This window comes from Anolis carolinensis, chromosome 2, assembly GCF_035594765.1.
Source record: "Anolis carolinensis isolate JA03-04 chromosome 2, rAnoCar3.1.pri, whole genome shotgun sequence".
NCBI classification, from domain to species: Eukaryota; Metazoa; Chordata; class Lepidosauria; order Squamata; family Dactyloidae; genus Anolis; species Anolis carolinensis.
In genome coordinates this window covers 302,588,145-302,611,797 of record NC_085842.1, presented here as the reverse complement: position 1 = coordinate 302,611,797, position 23,653 = coordinate 302,588,145, and the positions used below count along the sequence as shown (strand labels likewise).

The following is a 23,653-nucleotide window of genomic DNA, read 5'->3' as shown; positions in this document are numbered from 1 at the left end:
TGGCAGCCAGGGAGGTGAGGATAAAAGGCTTTTGGTGGCAAGGGAGATGGGACGGGGAGGGGAAAAAAGGAGGAGGGGAAGATTGGAGGGGGGAGGGGGGAGAAGGAGGGAACCATGGAGCTCATCAGTATGCTTCATGGAACGCCAAGGACTCCGCGGAGCACATTTTGAGAACCGGTGTTTTAGAGAAACTACCTTCATGCTCATTTTTGTCCTGTTTCTCTAGCTTACCTCCTCCTCATGCCTCAATTCAACGAGACCTTGAAATCCTTTGCTATCACTCCCTGGCCTTTGGAACCACAGAATTACCTTTCTTTCATGGAATTTGAGATCACATTTCGCCCAGATGCAGGGGATGGTGTCCTTTTATACAGCTATGACACAGGCAGCAAAGACTTCCTGTCCATTAGCATGGCAAACCGTTATGTGGAGTTCAGGTTTGACTGTGGTTCAGGAACAGCTATCATCAGGTAAATTGGATTTGTAATTATTTTTATGATACTAACTACCTTCTCCATGCCATAATGAGCCTCTTTACTTTAAAGGATCATTAGAGCTAATCAAAGATCACATTTTGTTATAGCCACTGATGAAGCAAATTATTGTTTGATATTATTGTTGAAAGACTGACCATGATAATTTGGAGAGCAAATAGTGCTGGGATTTCTTAAAGTCTAACAAACTTCTTGTGAAATAAGCTCTAACTATTGGCAATTGCTTCTGTTGTGGGAAACTGCTCAAGGTCAATAACTTAAATTCTTAAAACTAACCTGGACACTGCATTGAATACATTGCTGCCATCACATTTAATTCTCCACCCCATTATCTAATATTACTTATGAGTGTTCTGACATAATGGCATTCATTTTTCCGTTCTCCGATGTCTTGTTATTTTGTACTTTCAGGTTGTTTCTGACTTATGGTAACTGTAAGGTGAATGTATTGCAAGATTTTCTGAGGTCCGAAAGTTAGGCCAAAAGTGTGTGACTTGTCCAAAGTCACTTAATGGGTTTTCATGGACAGTCACAAATGGGTATTCATTGACAGTTTTCCAAAGTTGTAGTTCAGTACTCAAACTGTTATGCCATGCTGGCTAATGCTGGTGAATTATGGGGAGCAGAGATGGAAAAACCCTCTATGGAACTTATCAGGACTAATTACCATGGGTCTCATCATTTCAGACACCCCCTAGTAGCAAACTGTCCAAGAAACAGGTCTAGGAAAAGGTATGAGCCCCAAACCAATATTAGAAGAAAAAAACCCATTGTGCTCCTACTATCCAGTTCAATGCCTGGCTCACCCAAATTTCTCTGTGCAGCTCAACTTCCTTAGTATTTTACTGTGCTGGTTGATCTACCTTTTCCATCTACTCCCATATCATAGTTTACCTCTCTTCTTTCTTTCATGATACATAGTCTTCTGCTCTTTTTCACCCTATGGTCACATCTATTCCTTTTCTTCTCCTTGCTTCATCATTCTTCCTTCAGTCCACAAGACACAAACATAGTGCAGCTTCTTCTGGTCTTCCTCTCTCCAATCCGTCATTTCTGAACGTGTGTATGTGTAGTGGAAGTTCAATGGGGAGCAATAAAGCAGAGTAGGAGCAGCAGTGTTGGGGCTTCATTTGAAGTCAGAGCTTGTTTTCTTATAATCTGGTGTGAAAGGAAGCAGGTAACACAGGGTGTGCTAAGCCCACTCTTCCCAGCACCCCAACTGGAACATCTGGAACATGCTCTACAGATCAATTTCATTTCCTAAAATATTGTAAATTTCAGTTGAGGAATTTCATAGCTCATATCACTTTGGCAAAACATCTGAGCACAGCAGTTGTATTTGCTGTTACAGAATTTCAGAGAAAACATTAGCAATAGGACATATATCTAGTTAGTTATCTCCATCCCATCCTATGGCTAATGCTAGCCGTAATCCCAACCTAGCCCCTTTGTCTCTCTAGCCCAGTGGTTCCCAACCTTTGGTCCTCCAGGTGTTTTTGACTTCAGCTCCCACAATTCCCAACAGCTGGTAAACTGGCTGGGATTTCTGGAAGTTGAAGTCCAAAACACCCAGAGGGCCAAAGGTTGGGAACCACTGCTATAGCTCAATGGTAAGAATCATAGCCAGAGGTTGTTGGATTATATTTCCGAGCAGCCCTGTCAATGGATTTTGTGTGTGTGTGTGTGTGTCAGGAGTGACTTGAGAAACTGCAAGTCATTTCTGGTGTGAGAGAATTGGCCGTCTGCAAGGACGTTGCCCATGGAATGCCCGGATGTTTGATGTTTTACCATCCTTGTAGGAGGCTTCTCTTATGTCCCCACATGGGGAGCTAGAGCAGATAGGGGGAGCTCATCCATGCTCTTCCCGGGTTGGATTCGAACTGGGAACCTACAGGTCAGCAACCTAACCTTTAGGTCAGCACTCCTGCCACTGGGGGCTCTTATAAATGGTGACCAAGTTAAAATACCTGGTGTCATATCATTTCATGTAACCAGTCAATGCTGACTCCCCAAAGGCTGAAATTGGGATCTTTTCTATCAGCCGCTAACTGGCCACCCAGCTGAGAAATGCCGAGGACTAACTTATACAAGACATAGCTCCTCCCAAGGATAATTATCAGATAATTAAAACATTAATTGTTGAAAACAGAAACTTTCCTATCATAATGAAGACTGATATGGAAAGAGTACATAATGTGAATGTTGTTCCTTATTAAGCAATCAGCTTCATTTGGTTTCCATATTACATATTGATCTGAGGAATTATTACCCTATTATGTATTGATTTATCCAGGATAATTACATTTTAATTGTTATTAAACAAAGACCAGGAAGAAAAAAATGGCAACAGGGGGAAATAATTAAAGTTATGATAAAGTGCATGTGTATTATGTTTTTCGTGTGTTCTGTGGAGATATTTAAACTTGGAGAGATGTTAAGAGCTCATTAGTAACAAAGTACAAAACCCAGCCTGCATTTGAAATGGAAGTGTGTGCATTGTTAAAATTGACATGAATTTTCAGCTTCTTCCATGAGAGTACTAAATGTAACCTGTCTGGCAGAAATTTAATTTGCATCTATCCGTTATGTGTCAGCTGCATTTCTGTTCTCAGGTTAGTGACAATTTATAAAGATTACCTCGCTACATTTCATATTCTTCCTGAGGGAAGTCTTGCACAGCAATTGCAAATTACATTTCTTCCCAAGACTTCTTTTCATAATTAGGATTGTGTCTTGATTGGGCATCCCTAGAGAATATCTAATGTGCAAAAAAGTTGGTGCTGATTTACCTGTAACAAGTTCTGCAAAATATACAGCACGATCCATCCACTGCAGCTGATCCTCATGGGAATGTTTTTTGCATCTTTCCACCCACTCTTTGCAAGTCCTTACCTGACCATGTGTGCTACTGCTTATAGTACAACATGCCTAGTTCCACCATGGCTCCTATGAAGATCTCCCAAGAGTCCCATTCCCTTTGTGGTTGTGGTGTGCAAGCTGCTTTTGCAGGGAGGTGGACTGTTCATTTATTGGAGTATTGTGTGGTTTCCGGACTGTATGGCCATGTTCTAGCAGCATTTTCTCCTAACATTTTGCCTGCATCTGTAGCTGGCATCTTCAGAGGATCTGATAGTGGTAATGCAAGTGGAGTATATATACCTGTTGAATGTCCAATGTGAGAGAAAGAACTAGTGTCTATTAACTACGTGTAAAGGATACAATTAGCAAGTCTGGTTTGCAAGTATTTGAGTGGGATTCATCATTAGCATGTGAGTAACTGAGAAGATTGCATAGTAAATAGTGAGGGTATCTGCCTGGAAGTAGCTAGGCCTACTTCAAAGGAAACTAGACTCTTTGGAGATCTTCATTTATTGACTATGCAATCTTCTCAGCTACTCACATGCTAATGGATGGATAATCCACATTATCTACTTCGAACTGGATTATATGAGTCTACACTGCCATGTAATCCAGTTTTATATAGCAGTGTAGAAGGGGCCTAAGACTTGGAAGAACATCTATAGAACTAGAAAAGATCATCAACTATAAAGATAGATCACTAGATACCCAAGACAGAATCATCCAAGCCATAGTATTTCTGGTTTCTTTGAATGTGTGTCTAAGCTTTCATGGAGAAAAGGATGAAAGAACAGATTTGAAAAAGGATGCTGAAGAAGAGTTCTGTGGAAAGCATGGGCTGCTGGAAAGATAAATGGATGAGTACAGAAAGAGGACTAAGAAAACAGACTGTTGTATTTTGAACATATTATGAGATGACTGACTCACTGGAAAAGATTATAATGCTGCTCAGCAAATTGGAAGGTAGCAGGAAAAGAGAAAGTCTGCATTACAGGTGGATTGAATCAAGTAAGTAAACCCCAGTTCTACGTTAGCAAGACCTGAGTAAGGTAGTTGATGGCTGATACTCTTGGGTGTTTTCCACTTAAGTCATGAGTCAAAATAAACTTATGGCCAGTGTTCAAAGCATCGCTGGAAAGATTAATCTATTCCTTTGGTTTCTCCCAAATCCAAATGTTTTAAATATGAAGTTCTTTCCATTTCCAAAATGAAGAGATTTGTTTGTTGTTTATTTATTCAGTCACGTCTGACTCTTCGTGATCTGATGGACCAGCCCACGTCAGACCTCTCTGTCAGACATCACTGTCCCCAGCTCTTTCAAGGTCAAGCCAGTCACTTCAAGGATACCATCCATCCATCTTGCCCTTGGTTGGCCCCTCTTCCTTTTTCCTTCCTTTTTCCTCAGCATCATTATTTTCTCCAAGCTTTCTTGTCTTTTCATTATGAGGCCAAAGTACTTCATCTTTGTGTCTAATATCTTTCCCGCCAGTGAGCAGTCAGGCATTATTTCTTGGAGTATGGACTGGTTGGATCTTCTTGTGGTCCAAGGCATTCTCAGAATGTTCCTCCAACACCACAGTTCAAAAGCTAGTATCTTCCTTTGCTCAGCCTTCCTTATGGTCCAGCTCTCACATCCATATGTTACTACACTTTAACTATGCGGACCTTTGTTGCCAGTGTGATGTCTCTATTCTTCACTATTTTATCCAGGTTGGTCATTTGTACTTAAGAGATTTGTACTTACGGTAAAATTCTTATCAAAAGGAGACACAATTATGCTTTGTTATTACAGAGAAAATGGTTATATACTTGAAGGTGAAACACAGAAAGTTTGAACTTGAAGTGAACATTCAAGATCCCAAAGGAACATTTATGGAGAGCAGAAGTGGCAGAATTAGGGATGGAATGATTGGGAAGTGTTACAGCCAGTTGGAGGAACCTTTTGCAAAGCTAACACAGCTCTTCTGAAAACTGCCATGAAGATAATGGAGTGTCTTTGCATTACGCCAAATATAATTTTCCCTGTTCCAGCATTACCTACTCTGAATTATATCTTGGATAGCAATCTTCTACTATCTCACTTACTGATTTTTTAAAAACAGCTTGAAATGTTAGGGATTGAGCACACCATGACCTTGGAAACATTGGTTAGTTGTACTTTTTAATGACATAAATCTCATAATTTGGAAGGATCTGTATTTTTTCAACAAAAACACACATCAGCAGCTTTTGAACAGTCCAACTTGGAAGATATAAAATGGCTGGACCTAGTTTATATTTGTCCCATTTCCTTTTAGGAGTGAAGAACCTGTCAGTTTGAACCAGTGGCATGAGCTCAGAGTGTCTCGCACAGCAAAAAATGGCATATTGCAAGTTGATCAGCAAAAACCAGTAGAAGGAATGGCAGAGGTAACAAAAGGATGTATATTCATGTATTCATAGCCACACACTGTGATTTGGTTTTTAAATGTACGATTTGTTCAGGTTTTAGCTATTGGCTTTGCATGATTCTTGGTTCTCTATCCCAAAATAAAATAAAAATTTCAAGAGATACATAAATGAATACAACTATTATGTGACGAAGTAGGGTCAGTGATGTTTTTGCATTTTAGTAATGGAAGCAGTCTGTTCAAGGCTCAAGATGAAACTATTGCCATATTGCCCCAATGTATTACACACCCACAGGAGCAAATTCTCTTTGGGTCTTTCTCAAATACCATGAACATAAAGTAATATTCAATCTTCTCAGTGCAGAATCTCAACACCTGTCTCCATTAATCCTCCTTGTGAAATACAGGTGACTGCTACTAAGACACCTAGACTTAAGTATTGCTATTGCCTCTACCTTTTAGTTATTTGTGAAGTTTAATGTACAGTGTTAATTCTTGGTTTGCATCACAAATTGGGACCAAGCTTACACTTGATCATCCGAATCATAGAAATTAATGCAGCCAGGCTTTCTAAGCAATCATTAATGGTGTTGTTGGACTTTTGGGTGGGAAATTTGGACAGTTTTGCTTAGTGCCACATTTCATGCTTCTGTATCCAATTTTCTGCTGAGCCATTTTCCAATTATGACAGAGGTAGTCAACTCTGGTCATTTAGATATTCTTGGATTGCAGCTCCCATCAGCTGTAGCCAGCATAGCCAATAATAAGGAATGATGGCAGTTATAGTCAACAACATGTGAAGGGCTATTTTTGCCCACCCCCACATTAGTAACATGCACTATCCATCATTACATAAAAATGTTGGTTGTGTATCCTGTTGTGTAAACAGGACAGTATGCAGCCTGTAGTAGTGAAGGTTGTATTTATTCATTCATGTTTATTTTGCTTGTAGGGAGCTTTCACACAGATTAAGTGCAATCCTGATATGTTCCTTGGTGGAGTACCAAATTATGACAGTGTGAAGAAGAACTCTGGCGTCTTTAAACCCTTCTCTGGGAGTATTCAAAAGGTACATGAATTTCAAATATATCTGTATACATATTTGTTTGGCTTGTGTTTGTAAGGCTAGTAAGTTTGGATCCAGAGTAGACTCAATGAAATAAATTGGATTTACATTGCTGCAGTTAGTCTACTCAATTAATTGATCAGATCTATCCCTAACGCATTGGCTGCCCTTCTAGAAAATGTAAAAAAGAGAAGTGAAACTCCACAGTTGTCTTCCACCCCAAGTGGGAGGCCAAATCCCAAATTATCTTCCAAGATGGAACTACAAAATTATGTGCTTTATATATGTACTGAAGCTCGCTTTTGCTATTGCTCAGACTATCATATATATATATGGATTAATATTAGAGACAATAATATTCTAACTTTTTAAAGTAGTTTCCAAGATTGCTGAAAGAAATTGACTGAAAACATTCTTTCAAATGAAGAAAAAAACACAAGCTTTGTATGAAATTCTAATCTTACTCCCACATAGTAAGATACTAGAAACACTTTCATTGAGTAGCCGGATCAGTTGTTTAGAATGCCATAGTAGGTTCTATGTTGTTATTGCTGTTGCTTTCCTTTGAGCCACACTAATAGGTTAGCTTGTGATACATACAGGTATGCTTCAGTTAACTGAGTAGATGTGTTATTAGATGCTAATTTAACAGAAATGTTGGTACCAGAGACAGAAATAACATGGAAAAATATTCGTAGGCTCCTACAAATACAAAAAGGAGGTAAGCATTTCAACATGTTTCAATTGACAATAAGCACATATTAGGACCTTGTATAAGTAAATAATAACATTTGAACCTTCTTGAAACTGCATGAAGGCGTCTTTCAAAATGTATCCAGAGATGATTTTTGCTTTCATATACCTCCACTTTTTAATTTTTTTCTATTGTGGTGTCCAGATGTATGGGTTTATTATTTTTTTAAAACACTCAGGGATCTGAAGAGGCAAAAAGATTCTGGAGACAGCTGCTGTTCACCTTGCCTGTTGTAAATAAGCACACATGGTGACACTAGAGGAGAATAGCATTCTTTCTTATGAGAAACTATATTGCATTGATTACGGCACACTGCTGCAATTTTATACCAAATGATTGTTCATCCAGCCTTCCTTTATCATATTCTCATTGCTGGCGTTGCTATAAAATACAAATTGCTAGATATAATATGGGAAAGAAAGGGGTTGCTGGGAAAGTATATAAAGTTTTGTAAAAATGAATCTCTTCATCAGAAGCATTGTTAATGGAGTTGTGTCTGTATATTGCAAACCAATTTATTTACTTGGCACATCTGATGAACTGAAAGGAAGGCAACAATAACACAGAGTCAACACATAATGTATCTGCATATGTGTGTACATGTGACCATATGTACTCAATATGCTAACAAATTTTGTGAGCATACTTGTATAATGTGCAGCAAGTGTTAGTTTGAAGGCATTGTCAAACAGCTGAAAAAGAAAAGCATAATCTAAAATCATGGAAAGTAAAACAAATCCCACATAAAACTGGCTCAGGAGGAATTATACTAAAAAATTTCCTTCACCCAGAATTTCTTGCATATTTTAGACTTAGCTCACAGCAGAACTACAAATATTTGTCTAATGTTTATGCACAATGTTCATAAACTTGTCTCAACAGTTTGAAAAAAAAAAAGAGGTTAACTATCTTTGAGGTATACAGCTCAAGCAAGCTCATTGATGTTGTATCTGCCTCTTTGTCTCCTTGAGGATAGAATAGAATCCTCTAGTCAATTTGTTTGCAGGAAGCATAGTGATGAAAATAAGCAGAAGTTAGGCCAACGTCTCCAGTCTTTTTCTTCTTTGACTTAGGCAGAAATCTTTGAAAAAACTTTTAAGATAGTGAGTAAAAAAAAAGTTTTGGAAGACAAAATCTTTGCAACTTTTTCTCTTGTCTGTTAAACAAAGATTATCCTGAATGACCGGGTAATAGACGTAAAGCAGGATTTAACATCTGGAATCAACCTAGAGAACACAGTGCATCCCTGTGTGACTGCCCCATGTGTCAATGGGGGGACCTGCGTGCCCAAGAAAGATGGCTATGAATGTGATTGCCCTTTGGGTTTTGATGGGCAACACTGCCAGAAAGGTAAGAAAATTGCTGTTGTATATATTTCCACATTTCCTCTTTGAGCATGGATTTGGATCATCAAATCTTACAGGGTAATGTCCTTACAAAGTGATACATTTCTGTTAATTCTTTATTGACTTTTGGTCTTACTTTTATCAACTTGTGCCAAAACAGCGAGAAAATCACAGGCGGAGATCCTGAATCAGGAGACAGATTTCTGTCATATAGCTCTGATGTGTGTATATATACACACACACACACACACACACACACACACACACACACAATATAATTTATAATAATATATAATAATTATAACATTTTATATACATATAATATTCATAATATTATATTGAAATACGATATAATACTAATAATACAATATAATATTAATTATATATTATATTTTTCATGTAATATTACTAATAATATTACAATATATTGATACAGTACAATATAGCAATTTATTACCAGTATTGTACTATGCTAATAATATAATATTGTATGTAAATTTAATTTGTAAGCCGCTCTGAGTCCCCTTCGGGGTGAGAAGGGCAGCATATAAATGTAGCAAATAAATAAATAAATAAATAAATAAGTCTATCGAAACAAAGCCACCAGCACCCACTTTGTGTCTACTCCCCAAAGCAGTCGTCTAGGTGGAGAGTAGAAAGAACAGCAGTGGTACGTCCATCTACTTTCTATGATAGGCATCCAGAAGGATGTCTGGGAATCCTTAAGAAGTCCCTGATGATGGTGGTGGTGGTGGTATTGTTGTTCTCCTCCAACAGAGAAATGTCCATCTTGGAGGAATTGGTGCAGAAAAATATGAATTTTGGGGGGAATGTTTGGTCACTGCATATGTGAAATACAATAGTTGGTTTCCATAGTTGTAGTCAAACTATCCTTGCATGTTGGCTCTGCCTTTATAATACTGGTGGGGATTTTGTGGCCCTCTGGATATTGTGGCAGTGCCTCTTTCATCCCCAGATAGCATATTCCAGTGGCCAGGAATGCTGGGGTTTTTCTTCAATGTTCGGAGAGCCACACAGTTCCCACCCTTGTGTTATACTTTCACGGGCTAAGTTCAGGGCCTGCTGTTTTCTGGAGCAAAAGCAGAGGCTATGGTTTGTGTTGATATTTGTCTATAAGTGAAGCAATAAAGCTTTTACTTGAGAATGGCTTTCATTTACTACAGATTTATTCAATTTACTCATCTGTGTGCCGTGAATTGGCTCTGCAGGGAGGAAATTGTAGCTGACAATTCTCAAATACAAATCCTGATCCAGAGAATTAATGAGTACTGTTTGTTTGTTTGCTGGCTTTATTTGTTTGCATCCCCAATGTGTGTCACAAGATTAGAATGCCACTTGAAAAGTTACGTTGCTTTTTGTTGTTTGGCATCCTGGTCTCATCATCTTGTGAAAAAAATCCCACAAGACCAGTGCAATATATACTAAACTAAATGCTTTCTGTATGGAGGAAATTAATCAACTTACAAATTCCCATGATTAATGTGTGATTTTTTCTTAATATACACACAAGAAGAGTGCTAGCACTTTCACAGTAGCTTGAAGTTTGCAGCTTCCAGTGCAAGAATGAAAAAGTTCCCTGCCAGCTCAGGAGAGAGAGAAGCTTGATCTTCTTGTATTCAGGGGGACTTAGCTCATTCCCTTACGCAAGAGGATTTAGAGGCCTTGTAACTTTATCCTCATTTGCGTTAACTGCCTGGGCTGCAATGCAACCTCTAATCCTTTCCTACACTTTGCCTTCCTTGTAATTTGACAGCAAGAACAAATCCCTCCTTGGTCACACATCGGAGACCACCAAAGAATTCTTTACAGAAGTAGAGAGGGTTTTTGTCAGTGTACTCAAAGGAGCGAAGAGCTGATATATTTCTTTGTTTGGATTTCTTAAATCACTCAATGACTCAGTTGCATGCAGATTTATTCCACCAGGTGGCAGCATGTTCCTTCTGATATATTCTCATCTCTGCTGACCAGGTTAAAAAAAATCTTACTCATTAAAAGATAAAAAACTTTTCTGCAAGAAATACATGAGCAATGGAGAGCAGATGAGAGCTACTGGACATGCGTGGCCAGAAAATGTAAATGGTACTTATTTAGACTTCCAACACAGTGCAGTGTAGTAGTTTAAGCACTGGACTACAACTCTGGAGTTCAAATCTTCAGGCGACCATGGAAGTCCACTGGATGATCTTGGCAAGTCACATTTTCTCAATCTCAGAGGAAATATATATATGGTTCTTGCTTCCTTGCAGGGGGTTGGACTGGATGGCCCACGAGGTCTCTTCCAACTCTATGGTTCTATACTATTTCTACCCCTCTACCATCTCCCCGAATGGACTCAGGACGGCCAACAAAATACCGCATATAGATAATAAATAAATCTGAAATGATAAAAACCACAGAATTACAACCACACACATAATTACAATGTAAAACATTAAAATGCATAACATGCAGTCATGACTGTGAATAAAAACAATTTTTTTTCAATTGACATAGCCCAGTGCCGACATGATGCCCACAGTAAGTCCTTGGACGAATCCTTAAAAACCTATGTAAGGTGAAAAACTTGCTTAAAAAGCCATGTTTTTCAGCTGGAACAGAAGGCCTGAAGCGAAGGGGCTAGCCTGATCTCTCTAGGGAGGGCATTCCAGATTTGGGGTGCCATCACCGAGAAATTTGTCCCCACCAACCATATTTGAGACGGTAGTGGGATCTCGCCATGAAACATCCATGCCTTAGCAGCACTGTAAGTCAGAAATGACCTGAAAGCACTCAACAACAACAAACTCCTAGAATCTCCCTGATAGCGTTATGGGTTCTTATCCCTGCTTACTGAGGGACTTCTTGGAGTTGATAATACCAAACATTGACGTTTCCAAACTCTGCAATATGGAATACTCTGTAACATTTCATGAAAATTAGGACACATGTGACCAATCAACATTTGAGTCTGGTGAAGATAGAAGATCATATCAAATAAGACAGGAGAGAAGAGAAGGAGGTTGCATAAGTCTACTGGGGAAGTGTAGATTCGCCTCACTCCTCTTTTCTTCCCCTTCTTGAATAAATTGATTGCAGAATATTATTTCACTTTGAACTTTGCTTGCAAGAACTTGTGTTAACTGAGGATAAAATTCAGAGGAAGAGAGAGAAACTGGGGTATAAAACATGGAGGGTTTGGGGAGGAGCAGATTCCACTTGTGTGAAACTTCAAGGTAGAGTTCCAGGATTTTGTTTGATAGGTTTCACAGGCAGTGTCTCTGGAAAAACACCTCTTAGCAAAGGTGACATACAAGTCCTAGAACCCTTCTAACCAGCATGCCCTGGAATCTGGGAGCGCTAGTCTAAAAATTAAGTTTTCCAAAGTTTTGGTGGAATGCAGCTCTTTGTCTGAGGTGGATCACTCCATTTTCTGATCTAATTTCTAACTGTAATACCATATATAACCATTTTGAATGGTAAAAGATCAACTTGAATGCTTTTAAAACTTGGCACTCTGTTTAAGATGAGGATTTTTCCATTGCTGAAAAATAAAATATGACTCTTTTTCTGCTTCATGCTATCTCATTGAAGAATGTGGAAATTACTGCTTGAACAGTAAGTAACAAAAGTGAAGCATTGTTCCGTACTTGTGTGTGTGTGCCTGTGTGCCCCTGCTCTATAATGCTAGCGGTGTGTTTTTAAGTGCTTTTTGCAAGCGACTGTAGATAACCATATAATCTGTAATCATATTCTGGATTGCAATGTAAAGCTTCAGCATTGTGATGATTGGACCCATAAATAGCAATTTGCCTTGCTACCTATGAGAATTACTTTCAGGCAAATCTAAGTATGTGCGGGTAAGGCGTCTAATAAACATTTTAGGAACTAGTGCATTTTGTGAGTGTATTTGCACAGTCATTTTCAAGTATCAACACACTGCATAAGGGAAAACAGGGAAAGATTAGGTGGCACTTCAAGTGAAGTGGTACATGGATTCCCAAGCTTCTGGCCCAAGAATACCATGGGGTCTCATTGGAGGACATATTTTGTTGGACATGGATAAATGAAACCACAGATACTGGTACCATAGATGCAGACCTTGTACTGGACTCCCTACCTGTATGACACCAGAGCATTCTGATAGAGAGGGGTTAATATCTCATAAAACTGCAAATCCCAGCATTCTATAGTGTTGAGTCAAGCAACTTTGCAATGTGGATACAATCCAAGTTGGACTGAAATAATTAACTTGATACATTGTTAAACATGATTGAATGCTCACGATTAATTTACATGTGATTTTCCTGCATGGCAGGGGATTGTAGTGGATAGCCTATGTGGTCTCTTCCATGATTCTATGTTATACTTAATTACAAAGAAGCTATTTTGTGAGGCGGGATGAGTTGCTATATGGATCACACCAAACATAGCTTCTGACTATTGCCATTTGTTATCAGTGTGCTTTCTGCCTCATTGCACATGCATGATCCCTGGGGCAAACTGTTCTCCAGAGCTGGATTGTAGCTGCCATGTGCAAAGAAAAGGAGGAGCATGACACTTCTTTCACACCTAGTTTAGGGACAGAAAGATTGCCCCATGCGAATGCCCTTGATGTTGCAAATGCCTGGCTCTGTGCTACTACCCAGGCTTCCTCGAAGCCTGTGAACAGCGCTGCACACTGTAGTCTGTGTTGTGGATTGCCTTGTGACCAGCATGGTGCAAGACTCAGGTTTCTGCTTCAGCCACATTGGACATTTTCCCTAATTTCATTGCAGATGAAACAGCCATTTGCCTACCAGGTATTTGCATATTTTGTTACCATGCCTTTTCTCCCTTGCTTTTGAATTCATTTTGCTTAGGGAATGGCAATGGTTTCAGTGAAGAGATGCCTGGGAACTACAGAAGCAGAAAGCAAAAGCCAAGAGCAAATAAAATTAGCAATGACATTGAGGAGAAAAGCAGGCATGATGTGGAGGGTGGGCATGGGCAATTTATGAGGCACTATACAGCCTTTGTGCTTTGAGTCTGAACTCTTTGTGCAGTGGGAAAAAATCTGTATAGTAGTATGCATATGTTCTAACGTATATTGCAAGTTATCAAAAATTACCATCTTCAAGTAGCAATTATCTGTGAAGAATCAAGACTGTTCCACCCAAATATCTATAGCATTTTGACATGCTTTTCTAGCAAATTGTGCAACTAAATTGCATTGAATCCCCCCAAATATATGAAAGCACAAAATATCCCCATTCCATCACCGTGTGTATCGTAGAACTCGATGCTACCCCTATATACGTCAATATCCATTCTTTGGTCTCTCTCAAGATGATGTCAGGAAGTGATATAACATGATCTCCTGTTGCCATTTTGAAAGGGATTTTAGAGGGATATTTTTTTTTTTTTTTGCTTGCTATATAAGAGGGTGCTGCCTTCAGAAGGTCTGGGTGAGAAGAAAATAGGCTGCTGCTCCCCCACTGCATGGTTTCCCACCCCAACCAAGAGCCAAAAAACACAAGGTGCAAAAATAAAATAAAATCAAGTAAAACTAAACAAAGTGCATTTTCAGGATTCAGATCACGTTCCTTTTATGAATTGTTTTATAGATAGCAACATGCAATTGTTTGGCCCAGTACGTTACACCGGTTTGGATAAAAAAGATTTACTGGGACAACTCCTCTCCCTCCCAGCAGTTTCTTTTCTTTGTTTGTTTCTTTGCTCCTGCTTATAGAGGGTGGAAAGTTGCATAGGAAAAGTGTTGAAAGCAAAGGGCCATTGTTTACAATTCCATATGCCTTGGTCTAGTTATCTGTGGATTCTTCAAAAGGATGCATCTTGGAGGTATGAAAACATACTGTCTGGTACACAAGGGTTCAAATCAGTTTGGGAAATTTGATCAAAGCAATAGCACACGTTCTTCAATTAATCTTCACAGTTTCCCAAATCCAAATCACACTCTGCAGCTGCTGTGATCCCAATGAGATGTAAGCAGTTAGCTTCTTTTTATCAGATTGTTTGCTTACTAGCATCAGTTCTGTTCAGTGTCTCAGGCAGTGGCCTTTCTCATCAACTACTACCCGGGTATTATTTGTTGTTGTTAAACTAGAGATGTCAAAGAATGTGAATATACAAATAATAAGCTATGCAGATATAGTTTCTATGCATAACGTCTCTTCTGTTTCCCTACCCAACCACAATTCTGAGAGAAGTTAAAATGTATAAGCTGTGAAGAACACACAAACACTGCCAATGCAAAATTGGATCTCTAAAGCAGTGGTTCTCAAAGTGTGCTCCACAGAGCCCTTGGGTCTCCCCGAAACATACTGAGGGGCTCCGCGGTTTCCTCCTTCTTTTCCAAGCTTTCCTCCTCTTTCCAGCTCCTCCTCCTCCCCACCTCCCTCACCCCAAAAGCCTTTTTTCTCCCTTCCCTTGCCCTAAAAAGTCTTTTTTCCTTGTTTCCCTCACTGCAAAAGCCCCTTTCCTTGCTTCTCTTGCCTCCAAAAGCCTTTCCCCCTCACATTCCTTGCTTCCAAAACTCTATTTCCCTCCCACCGTTCAAGGGGTGCTTTGATTGTACTATTTCTGCATGGCAGAAGGGGGTTGGACTGGATGGCCCCTGGGGTTGCATCTATTATATTATTATTATTATTATTATTATTATTATTATTATTATTATTATTATTATTATTATTGCTGGGTGGCCATCTGTTGTGGTTCCTTTGTGCTTTTCCTGCATAGCAGAAGGGGGTTGGACTGAATGGCCTCTGGGTTCTTCCACAAATACTGTTAAGTTTAAGTTGGTCAAAAAGTTTGCCAATGCCTGATATTTATACATAATATATAATGCAATATATAAACATTTTTGGGTTTCCATGAGAAACATTTGCTTCAAAAAGGGCTTCGCAGCTGAAAAAGTTTGGGAACCCCTGCTGTAAAGTAGCACAAATCTTCCCAGAACAAGGGGGATTTAATATGCACTGTCCACCGATGGCTGCTGTGTCAGTAGGGCAGTGAATCTGCTCAGGATTTCAGTTTGTATTTTAATCCACTCAGGGATTTAGTTCATGCTGTTGAAGGATGCTGACCACTTGTTTCCAAAATAGATTTGGCACATTGGTTGGTTTCTTTTAAAGTTCATACTGTAAGCCACCCCACTGACATTGGAACCACCAGTTGTCATTCCCTGCTCTCCTCCTTGATTAATTCATTTAATTAAAACTACACTTGCAATTCAGTTTAGCTGAGAACAAAAGGGGGAAGTGTGCAACTCAAAAAGTGGAATGACAGAGAATTAATCAGGACCATCCCAAATCACAACAGTTGGATGATATGTAAGATATTTTTCTTGCCACTGTAGAGGGATGTCACGTTCTCTTCACACTAACTGGAGCATTTTGACTTCTGCAAGATCATGCTCATTGCACTTTCTTCTTATTCAGATAATAAGAAATTTTCTGGTCTGTAAAAGTTGCCATTTTAACACTAGCCTTTCCTTAATTTTCTAGCTGTAATGGAAGCCATTGAAATCCCACAGTTCATCGGCCGCAGTTACCTCACGTACGACAGTCCGGATGTTCTGAAAAGGTGAATTGATGCAAGTCAAAGTCTGTATATTGTTTGTAGGGAAATAAGAAGGGAAACTTTCTAAGTGAATCAGCAGCTAATTTCTGAAGAACAGTAACTTTGTTTCATGCTGACAAATGAAAGGAACATTTGAGGGGTGTTAAATAAAGACAGAAAAACAATTCTACCAAATGGCATATAGTCTTCAGATTTTTTTTAAAAAAACTGCTGAAATGCATGTCTTAAGGTCAACTACACTTGGAAATGCATGGCTGAGAGAAATGTGTTTAGAAATGCACATTTTGTGAGAATCTGTGTTCCTTCGCAGTTTTTTTTTAAGTACATGGGGGAAGCAGGAAGGAAGGAATTTGTGAATAAACACAAGTGAAATTGACACGATCTAGAAATAGATTAATCCCTTTAATATGATTCATTGTAGATAAAGTGGTGAGTGTTCTTACTTTCTCCTTGCTTATGAAGGATTGTTTTTGACAAATATGTGAACTTGCTCTTTGTCTCTGCATGGATATCAGTCAAAAACTGTTGTATTTCCCGTGGGAAACCCTTCCTCCTAAGCAAGCTCTAAATGTTTAAAAGTTCAGATATTTGGCATTTTTCAAATAAAGGTGTGCTTCTTTATTCTGGAAATGAAAGTCTCAGATCCAGTTTCTATTGTTACATCAATTTAAATGAATACATTTAATTGATTGATGCAATCAGTTCATATTCACCTAAAATGTAGCAAAATGATAGCGTACTGAGTTACACTTTACAAAGGGGTCCTGTTGGACTTTGGGGAGTAACTGTGAGAATGAAGTTAGCAGCATAAGTTTTCACTGACTACATGTACTTTGCCAAATGCTTGGGATGGTATCTAGGAACAGACGTTTATAGGCAGACTGTGGGTGTATCTATACCAGTGGTTCCCAACCTTTGGGCCTCTGGATGTTTTGGACTTCAGCTCCCACAGTTGCTAACAGTTGGTAAGATGGCTGGGATTTCTGGGAGTTGAAGTCCAAAACACCTGGAGGCCCAAAGATTGGGAAGCACTGATCTGTACTGTGGAATGAATGCAGTTTCACACTGCTTTAACTGGCATGGCTCAGTGCTGTGGAATCATAAGAGTTGTGCTTGACTAGGTCTTTAGCCTTCTCTGCTATAAATTTAAGATGCCTCACGAAACTACAAATCACAGGATACCATAGCATTGAGCCATGACTATTAAAAAGGTGTCCTATTGCATCAATTCTATGGTGTAGATACACCCTAAGTGTGTGAATAGCACAATATCATTATCTGGATCCCTTTGCACACTGTTATTCCAGACTAACATAGCTATGTCTTTGAGTTACATCTTGAAAGTGGGGAAAGCTTCATCAGGGCATGTTTAAGTGCAGAAGTTCAGAAGTACTTTACTTAATTAGATGATCCCTTGTCCAAGTATGATGGCCCTCTAAGTATAGTATCTTGGCGGTGAGTCCTATTTTTGACCCTCATGTTCTTCCGCAATGAAGGCATCTGTTTCCAGGTAGAAGGCGATCCCAGTTAGGGTTGGCTTGATGTGCCTTCCTCTTGGTACATTTCTCCCTTTCACCTTCCATTCATGTCACTTCAAATTCCACAGCACTGCTGATCACAGCTGACCTCCAGTTAGAGCACTCAAGGGCCAGAGCTTTCCAGTTCTCACTGTCTATGCCACAGTTTTGGAGGTTAGCTTTAAACCCATCTTTAAATCTCTTTTCCTGTCCACCAACATTCCATTTTACTGGGAGTACAGTAACTGCTTTGGGAGAGGGTGATCAAGCATTTGGACAATGTGGTCAATCCAGCGGAGTTGATGGCATAGGAGCATCGCTTCAGTGCTGGTGGTCTTTGCTTCTTCCAGCACACTGACATTTGTCCGCCAGTCTTTCCAAGAGATTTGCAGGATTTTTCAGAGGCAATGCTGGTGGAATCATTCCAGGAGTTGAGTATGATGTCTGTAGACAGTCCATGTTTCACAAGCGTTTAACAAGGTTGGGAGGACAATAGCTTTATAAACAAGCACCTTGGTATCTCTACGGCTGTCCAGATCCTCAATATAAATATATTCATTTCAAGCCTTTGCACAACTTCATTGTCTTTCCTTCTTCATTGAACAGAGTATCAGGATCAAGAACAAACATATTTATGAGATTTAAGACGACACTGATGGATGGCCTCTTGCTGTGGAGGGGAGACAGCCCTATGAGGCCCAACAGTGACTTCATCTCCCTAGGCCTTCAGGATGGTGCCTTGGTCTTCAGGTAAGCTGCTTGCCTCTCTTTGGGTGCAGCTACACTGTAGAATTAATACAGCCCAACACCACTTTAACCACCATGACTCAAGGCTATGGAATCATGGTAGTTGTCATTTTACAAGGTCATTAGCTTTTTCTGCCAAAGAATACTGGTGCATCTAAACTACAAATCTTCATATTCCATTGCAATGAGACATAGCACTAAAATGGTGCAAAATTCATTAATTCTACAGTGAAGATGCACCCTTTAATGCACCATTACCTTCAGCAGGGAGTCACTTCCTGCCTCTTCTAATACAACCAGTAGTATCTCTACTTGAAGACTCCATCACAACAATAAATGCATGAAATATAAAAATAAAAATTCAAAAGCAATTAAACCATTTGTGTCATTAAAACTATTAAAAATTAAAATATTGAAGTGCATTAAAATGTCACATCTACCTCCAAATCCCAATCGCACCATCTCCAAGTATTATTTTATATTTACTCTCAGCTACAAAAGTAAGGCAACACATATGACATTATACTTACAACACAATGCAATACAGGATATATATGTCTGAGGAGTGAGCTAGTTAGTCCTGGTGGAATAACTTCGTGGTCTCTAGCATTGTTCCAAATGAGGAAAGACATTTACCACACATCAAAGGTGCAAGTAAGTGGTAAAATCTCAGTTATGAAAGGCACCATGCCATCTTATTGTGGTTTCCTGTGGTTAATCTTGCAAAACTCTTTGCTTTCCACAAAAGATTAATTGGAAATGAAGTTGAACATCAGCCTTGGAAAAAAGGTTCAGTCATACAGTAGACACATAGTTATTTTCCATAAAATAACAAATGTCAGGTCTTAATCACAGCCAAATCAGAAACCAGATTGCTCACTTAGTGAGAATGTCTCTTTGTGTTTCTGTCTGTGGTGATATTCTGAACCAAAACGTTGTTAATTTTATTTGTACTTCCAGCTAAAGGTACACTGGCAAGCAATGGCTGGCATTCTCCTTTGCATCCAACTTACATGTGCATGCATGCCATTTATGCTTCTTCTCTATAGTAAGAATCTACTCTCCTCCCTGGGGTTTATAGCATTGAATGGAACTGCATGCATTGAATTACATACAGATGTAGGATTTCAGCCACTTTGAAGTTGAGGCTCCCATCTTTTTTTTCCGTCCAGGGCTCTGGTAATCACCATGTCCTCACATTTCAGGGGCATCATGAGCCTCATTAGTGTGAGCACGGTTCTCTCTTCTGCTTTCTCCCGTCTAGTTTTGGAAGTTAAATTGCATTTGAACTGGAATGGTTCTGATTTTGAAAGGCAAAAGGTCTACAGAATCTCCTCCAGCCAACTGTGAATAGCAAAAGGCCATAGACATCGCCTCAAATATCCCATGGAGAGGGAAAACAAATAGAGAAAAACTAATACAATCTTTTTCCTCATCTGTTCTAATTCTAGGGGGAGGGTGGGGATTTGTAAACAACCACATAATGTTTGCTCTTACACAGCACAAACATCCTATTCTTTATAATAGCCACCCTCCCTTTTAAAGTATGTTGTATAGTTTTCTTGTTGTGATTAAAGGTCATTCCTGTTTCTTTTTACTGGATGGAAGGGGGAACTGAAAAGGCCTGTGTGGATTTTTTTGTGTGTGTATCAGGAGTGACTTGAGAAACTGCAAGTTGATTCTGGTGTGAGAGAATTGGCTGTTTGCAAGGATGTTGCCCAGGGGACATCTGGATGTTTTATCATCCTGTGGGAGGTTTCTCTCATGTCCTTGCATGGGAACCTGGAGCTGACAGATGGGAGCTCACCCTACCTCCCAGATTCGAACTGCTGACTTTTTGGTCAGCAGTCCTGCTGGCACAAGGGTTTAACCCATTGTGCCACTGGGGGCCCTGCCTGTGTGGATGAAAAAACACGATCCAGCTGGTAATAAAAGGGGCTTTCTGTTGCAAGGGATCTTGTTTTTATATTTGTATTTTGTGTAATAATTTGGAGAGGCCCTGAGTTCGGTGGGACTTGTCTATACCAGTTTGTGCCCTGTGATCATCTATAATTTCAAAGAAAATCTTATTATTAAATAATAAAAATGACCAAGCAGGATCAAGATAGATGGATAGATGGATAGATAAATAGATCTAATGAGCATTTTTGCTTTGGTTTCAGCTATAATCTGGGTAGTGGCATCGCTTATATAACAGTGAATGGCTCTTTCAATGATGGAAGATGGCACCGAGTAAAGGCAGTTCGGTAAGTTGTTTGTGGTTATCAGGAGGTGTGTGTGTTACTTTACCGAGTTACATGAGTAACGGAGCAGAAAGATCTTGGGAAGAAATGTTGGGATATTTGAAGTTGAGGGAAGTAAATGTTTTCTGAGTTTCAGGATTGAAGATACCATATTGCTTGTGCAGTCTTGTATGTAGAGTTGTAAGTCCATATGAGACAGTGATCATTTTTCCATCTACAACAACAACAGCAAGACTTTATTACGTACAGTCCATGACCAGCACATAATATTTTTCCATCTAGTTTTCTTGGTAGTCACTGTTTTTCATGTTTCAGGGCAGCATTTCAGCAATCTCATTTCCTAAGTAAATGATTGTCATATACTGTGTCCTTTATTGGCCAGATTTATTCAGAGAACATATATCATTGCCTCCCTCTGAGATTCAGAGACTATGCTTCTGCTAATGGGTTTCTATGGTTAAGCAAGGATTTGAACCCTGGTCTTCCAGAATCCTAGTCCAACACTCAAATTGCTACACCATGCTATCCTTCTCCAAATGTGGCACCTACACCGAGCACAATAAGACAATGGGAACCTAGAAGTTAGTTGAGAGAATTCATCTCTTTGTGCTTTTGGAATACCACACACACAGTTTGACATTCTCTCTTAAGAGGAAAGTGGATGAGCCAAACTGCAGGGAATTGCCTTTGCAACTGAGGTTATGATCATCATTTTATTTTATTTTAGTAGCAGTAGTAGGAACTGCAGTCTCTCTTAGTGTTCATACTGCATATATTCATGTTTAAGTCTAGACATTTTAGTTAAAAGATCGACACAAAAAGATCTTGGCTGATTCACCCATGGGTTAGTGTAAGACTCCTTTTACTCTCTCAGCACTCCTTTTAAAGGAAGTTTCTGAGGGCACATTTGCACCAGATTAACATTTTTTATGCAGATGTGCCCATAGGCACCTCCAGCACAGAATAAAATCAGAACTGGCAAATTCCCAGTTTTCCTTTCTAGTCCTCAAATCCACTTCTGCTCAACTATTCTTTAATCTCTTTTCTTTTAAAATGGCACATAGCCAGCCAGGGCATTGACAGGCGCTCTTAGGAAACCTGAATGTCATGAGAAGCTTTGAATATTTTTCTTGTGGGATGCCAGTAGATTCTAGTAGATTTCCAGTTATAACCCAGATAAGAGGAGTAATTCACTCCTGTGGTTTTACATTTGGGTGGCAGAGGGAAATATTTTATACTCCTTATCCATAATAGATACTCATATTTACCCAAGTCGAATGTGCCATCTCAATTTTCAAAAACCTGAAACTAAAAAAGGTATTTGCTGGTGAATGAAATGCGTAGCAGCAAAAAGTATATTCTTTGTAAGTTGGCCAAAAAAGCGGCACATTACAGTTACGGCTTGCTTAGAATTCCTTCTTTAAAAACAAAATTGTTAGACTACCAAAGCTTCCAGCAGTGGAAAAGAAGACTTTGGGGTGCATCTATGGTGTAAAATTCACTTGAACTACCCTGTTATGAAATCATGTAGTTTTGCAAGGTCTTGAGATTTCTCTGCCAAAGAATGCTAGTAGCTCACCAAACTACAAATCCTAGGACAGCATAGCATTGAGCCATGGCAATGCCAATTACATTTGAGGTGATCTCCCTCGAACAGGAGCTCCTGAAGTAGCTTCCTCCTTTGCTTTGGTTTACCAGTAGAATTACCATATTACACTAATCTAATGTGCCCCCTAATTTTGGTGAGGCAATTTAGCCAAAAGAGTGAGCATTAGATTTGAATAAATATGGGAAGTTATTTAAAGGTATTTGAAAATATTTCTTTTGTTAATTCAAGGGATGGCCAATCTGGAAAGGTAACAGTGGATGATTATGGTGCCAGAACTGGCAAATCTCCAGGAATGATGAGACAATTGAACATCAATGGAGACCTATATGTGGGTAAGTGCCTGTTAAGTTCTGTTATCCATTGTCAAAACTAGAGGTCTACCCAAGCCAATAAAGGCCTGTGATGTCTCCTGCTTTCTTCTTCTTCTCTTGTTTCCACCTCAAGAAATTTACCAGAGATATCTCAGAATGTCTTCTGTTCTCCTAACTTTCTGGTGGCACATGAAACCTAGCAGCAGTGCTTCATGCAGCCCTCTTTGTTTATCTGTTTGAATTTTACCCAGCAGAGTTCTTGTTTTCCTGTTTCCATTTCAGCAAAGGTGACCTACCCCTTTCCTGACTTTTCTTCCTGCCTCAGGACTTAGACAGACTTCATTTGTGTGCTATTCCTTTTTTAAAACAGTGGGAGGAATACCTCCAATGTGCACATCAGGGTGGCTTTTATATGGGAAAGTCTCTTCTTTTTGGAAGAAGTGCAGAAGGCTTTTTTCTTGACTTTTATGTCCTGTCCGAAACCTTTCCTTTCCACAGCTGCCAATCCCTGAGAATGGCCACTGCTCCTCATTAGTGGGAGAAAATGGGGGGAAAGGTAATTCAAAGGAGGAAGAAGTGGCTGGTCTTTGTTCTGAGGGAAGGGGAAAGGGCGACACACTATCTAGAAGCACATTTCTTCTCCCCATGAGCCTTTACCACCTGCTTTTTCTTCCTCTGAAATGTTTCCCCCTTCCATTCTCTCTCTATTAGTAAGGAAAAGCTTCAGTGAGTCTTTGTG

General features: G+C 39.4%; 1 protein-coding gene across 2 annotated transcripts in view; it reads left to right on the top strand.

Moving 5' to 3' along the window:
* Nucleotides 1-23,653, top strand: part of egflam (EGF like, fibronectin type III and laminin G domains) — a 151,006-nt gene that overhangs the window by 122,959 nt on the left and 4,394 nt on the right. The window contains exons 15-23 of one of the 2 annotated variants that reach the window (XM_062972471.1): nt 227-470; nt 5,651-5,762; nt 6,696-6,812; nt 8,733-8,913; nt 12,501-12,524; nt 16,412-16,490; nt 18,611-18,754; nt 20,914-20,997; nt 22,832-22,935. In XM_062972471.1, coding sequence (XP_062828541.1) covers nt 227-470; nt 5,651-5,762; nt 6,696-6,812; nt 8,733-8,913; nt 12,501-12,524; nt 16,412-16,490; nt 18,611-18,754; nt 20,914-20,997; nt 22,832-22,935 — 1,089 coding nt within the window. The remainder of the gene's footprint in view (nt 1-226; nt 471-5,650; nt 5,763-6,695; nt 6,813-8,732; nt 8,914-12,500; nt 12,525-16,411; nt 16,491-18,610; nt 18,755-20,913; nt 20,998-22,831; nt 22,936-23,653) is intronic. The other variant, XM_062972472.1, reaches the window with a different exon arrangement.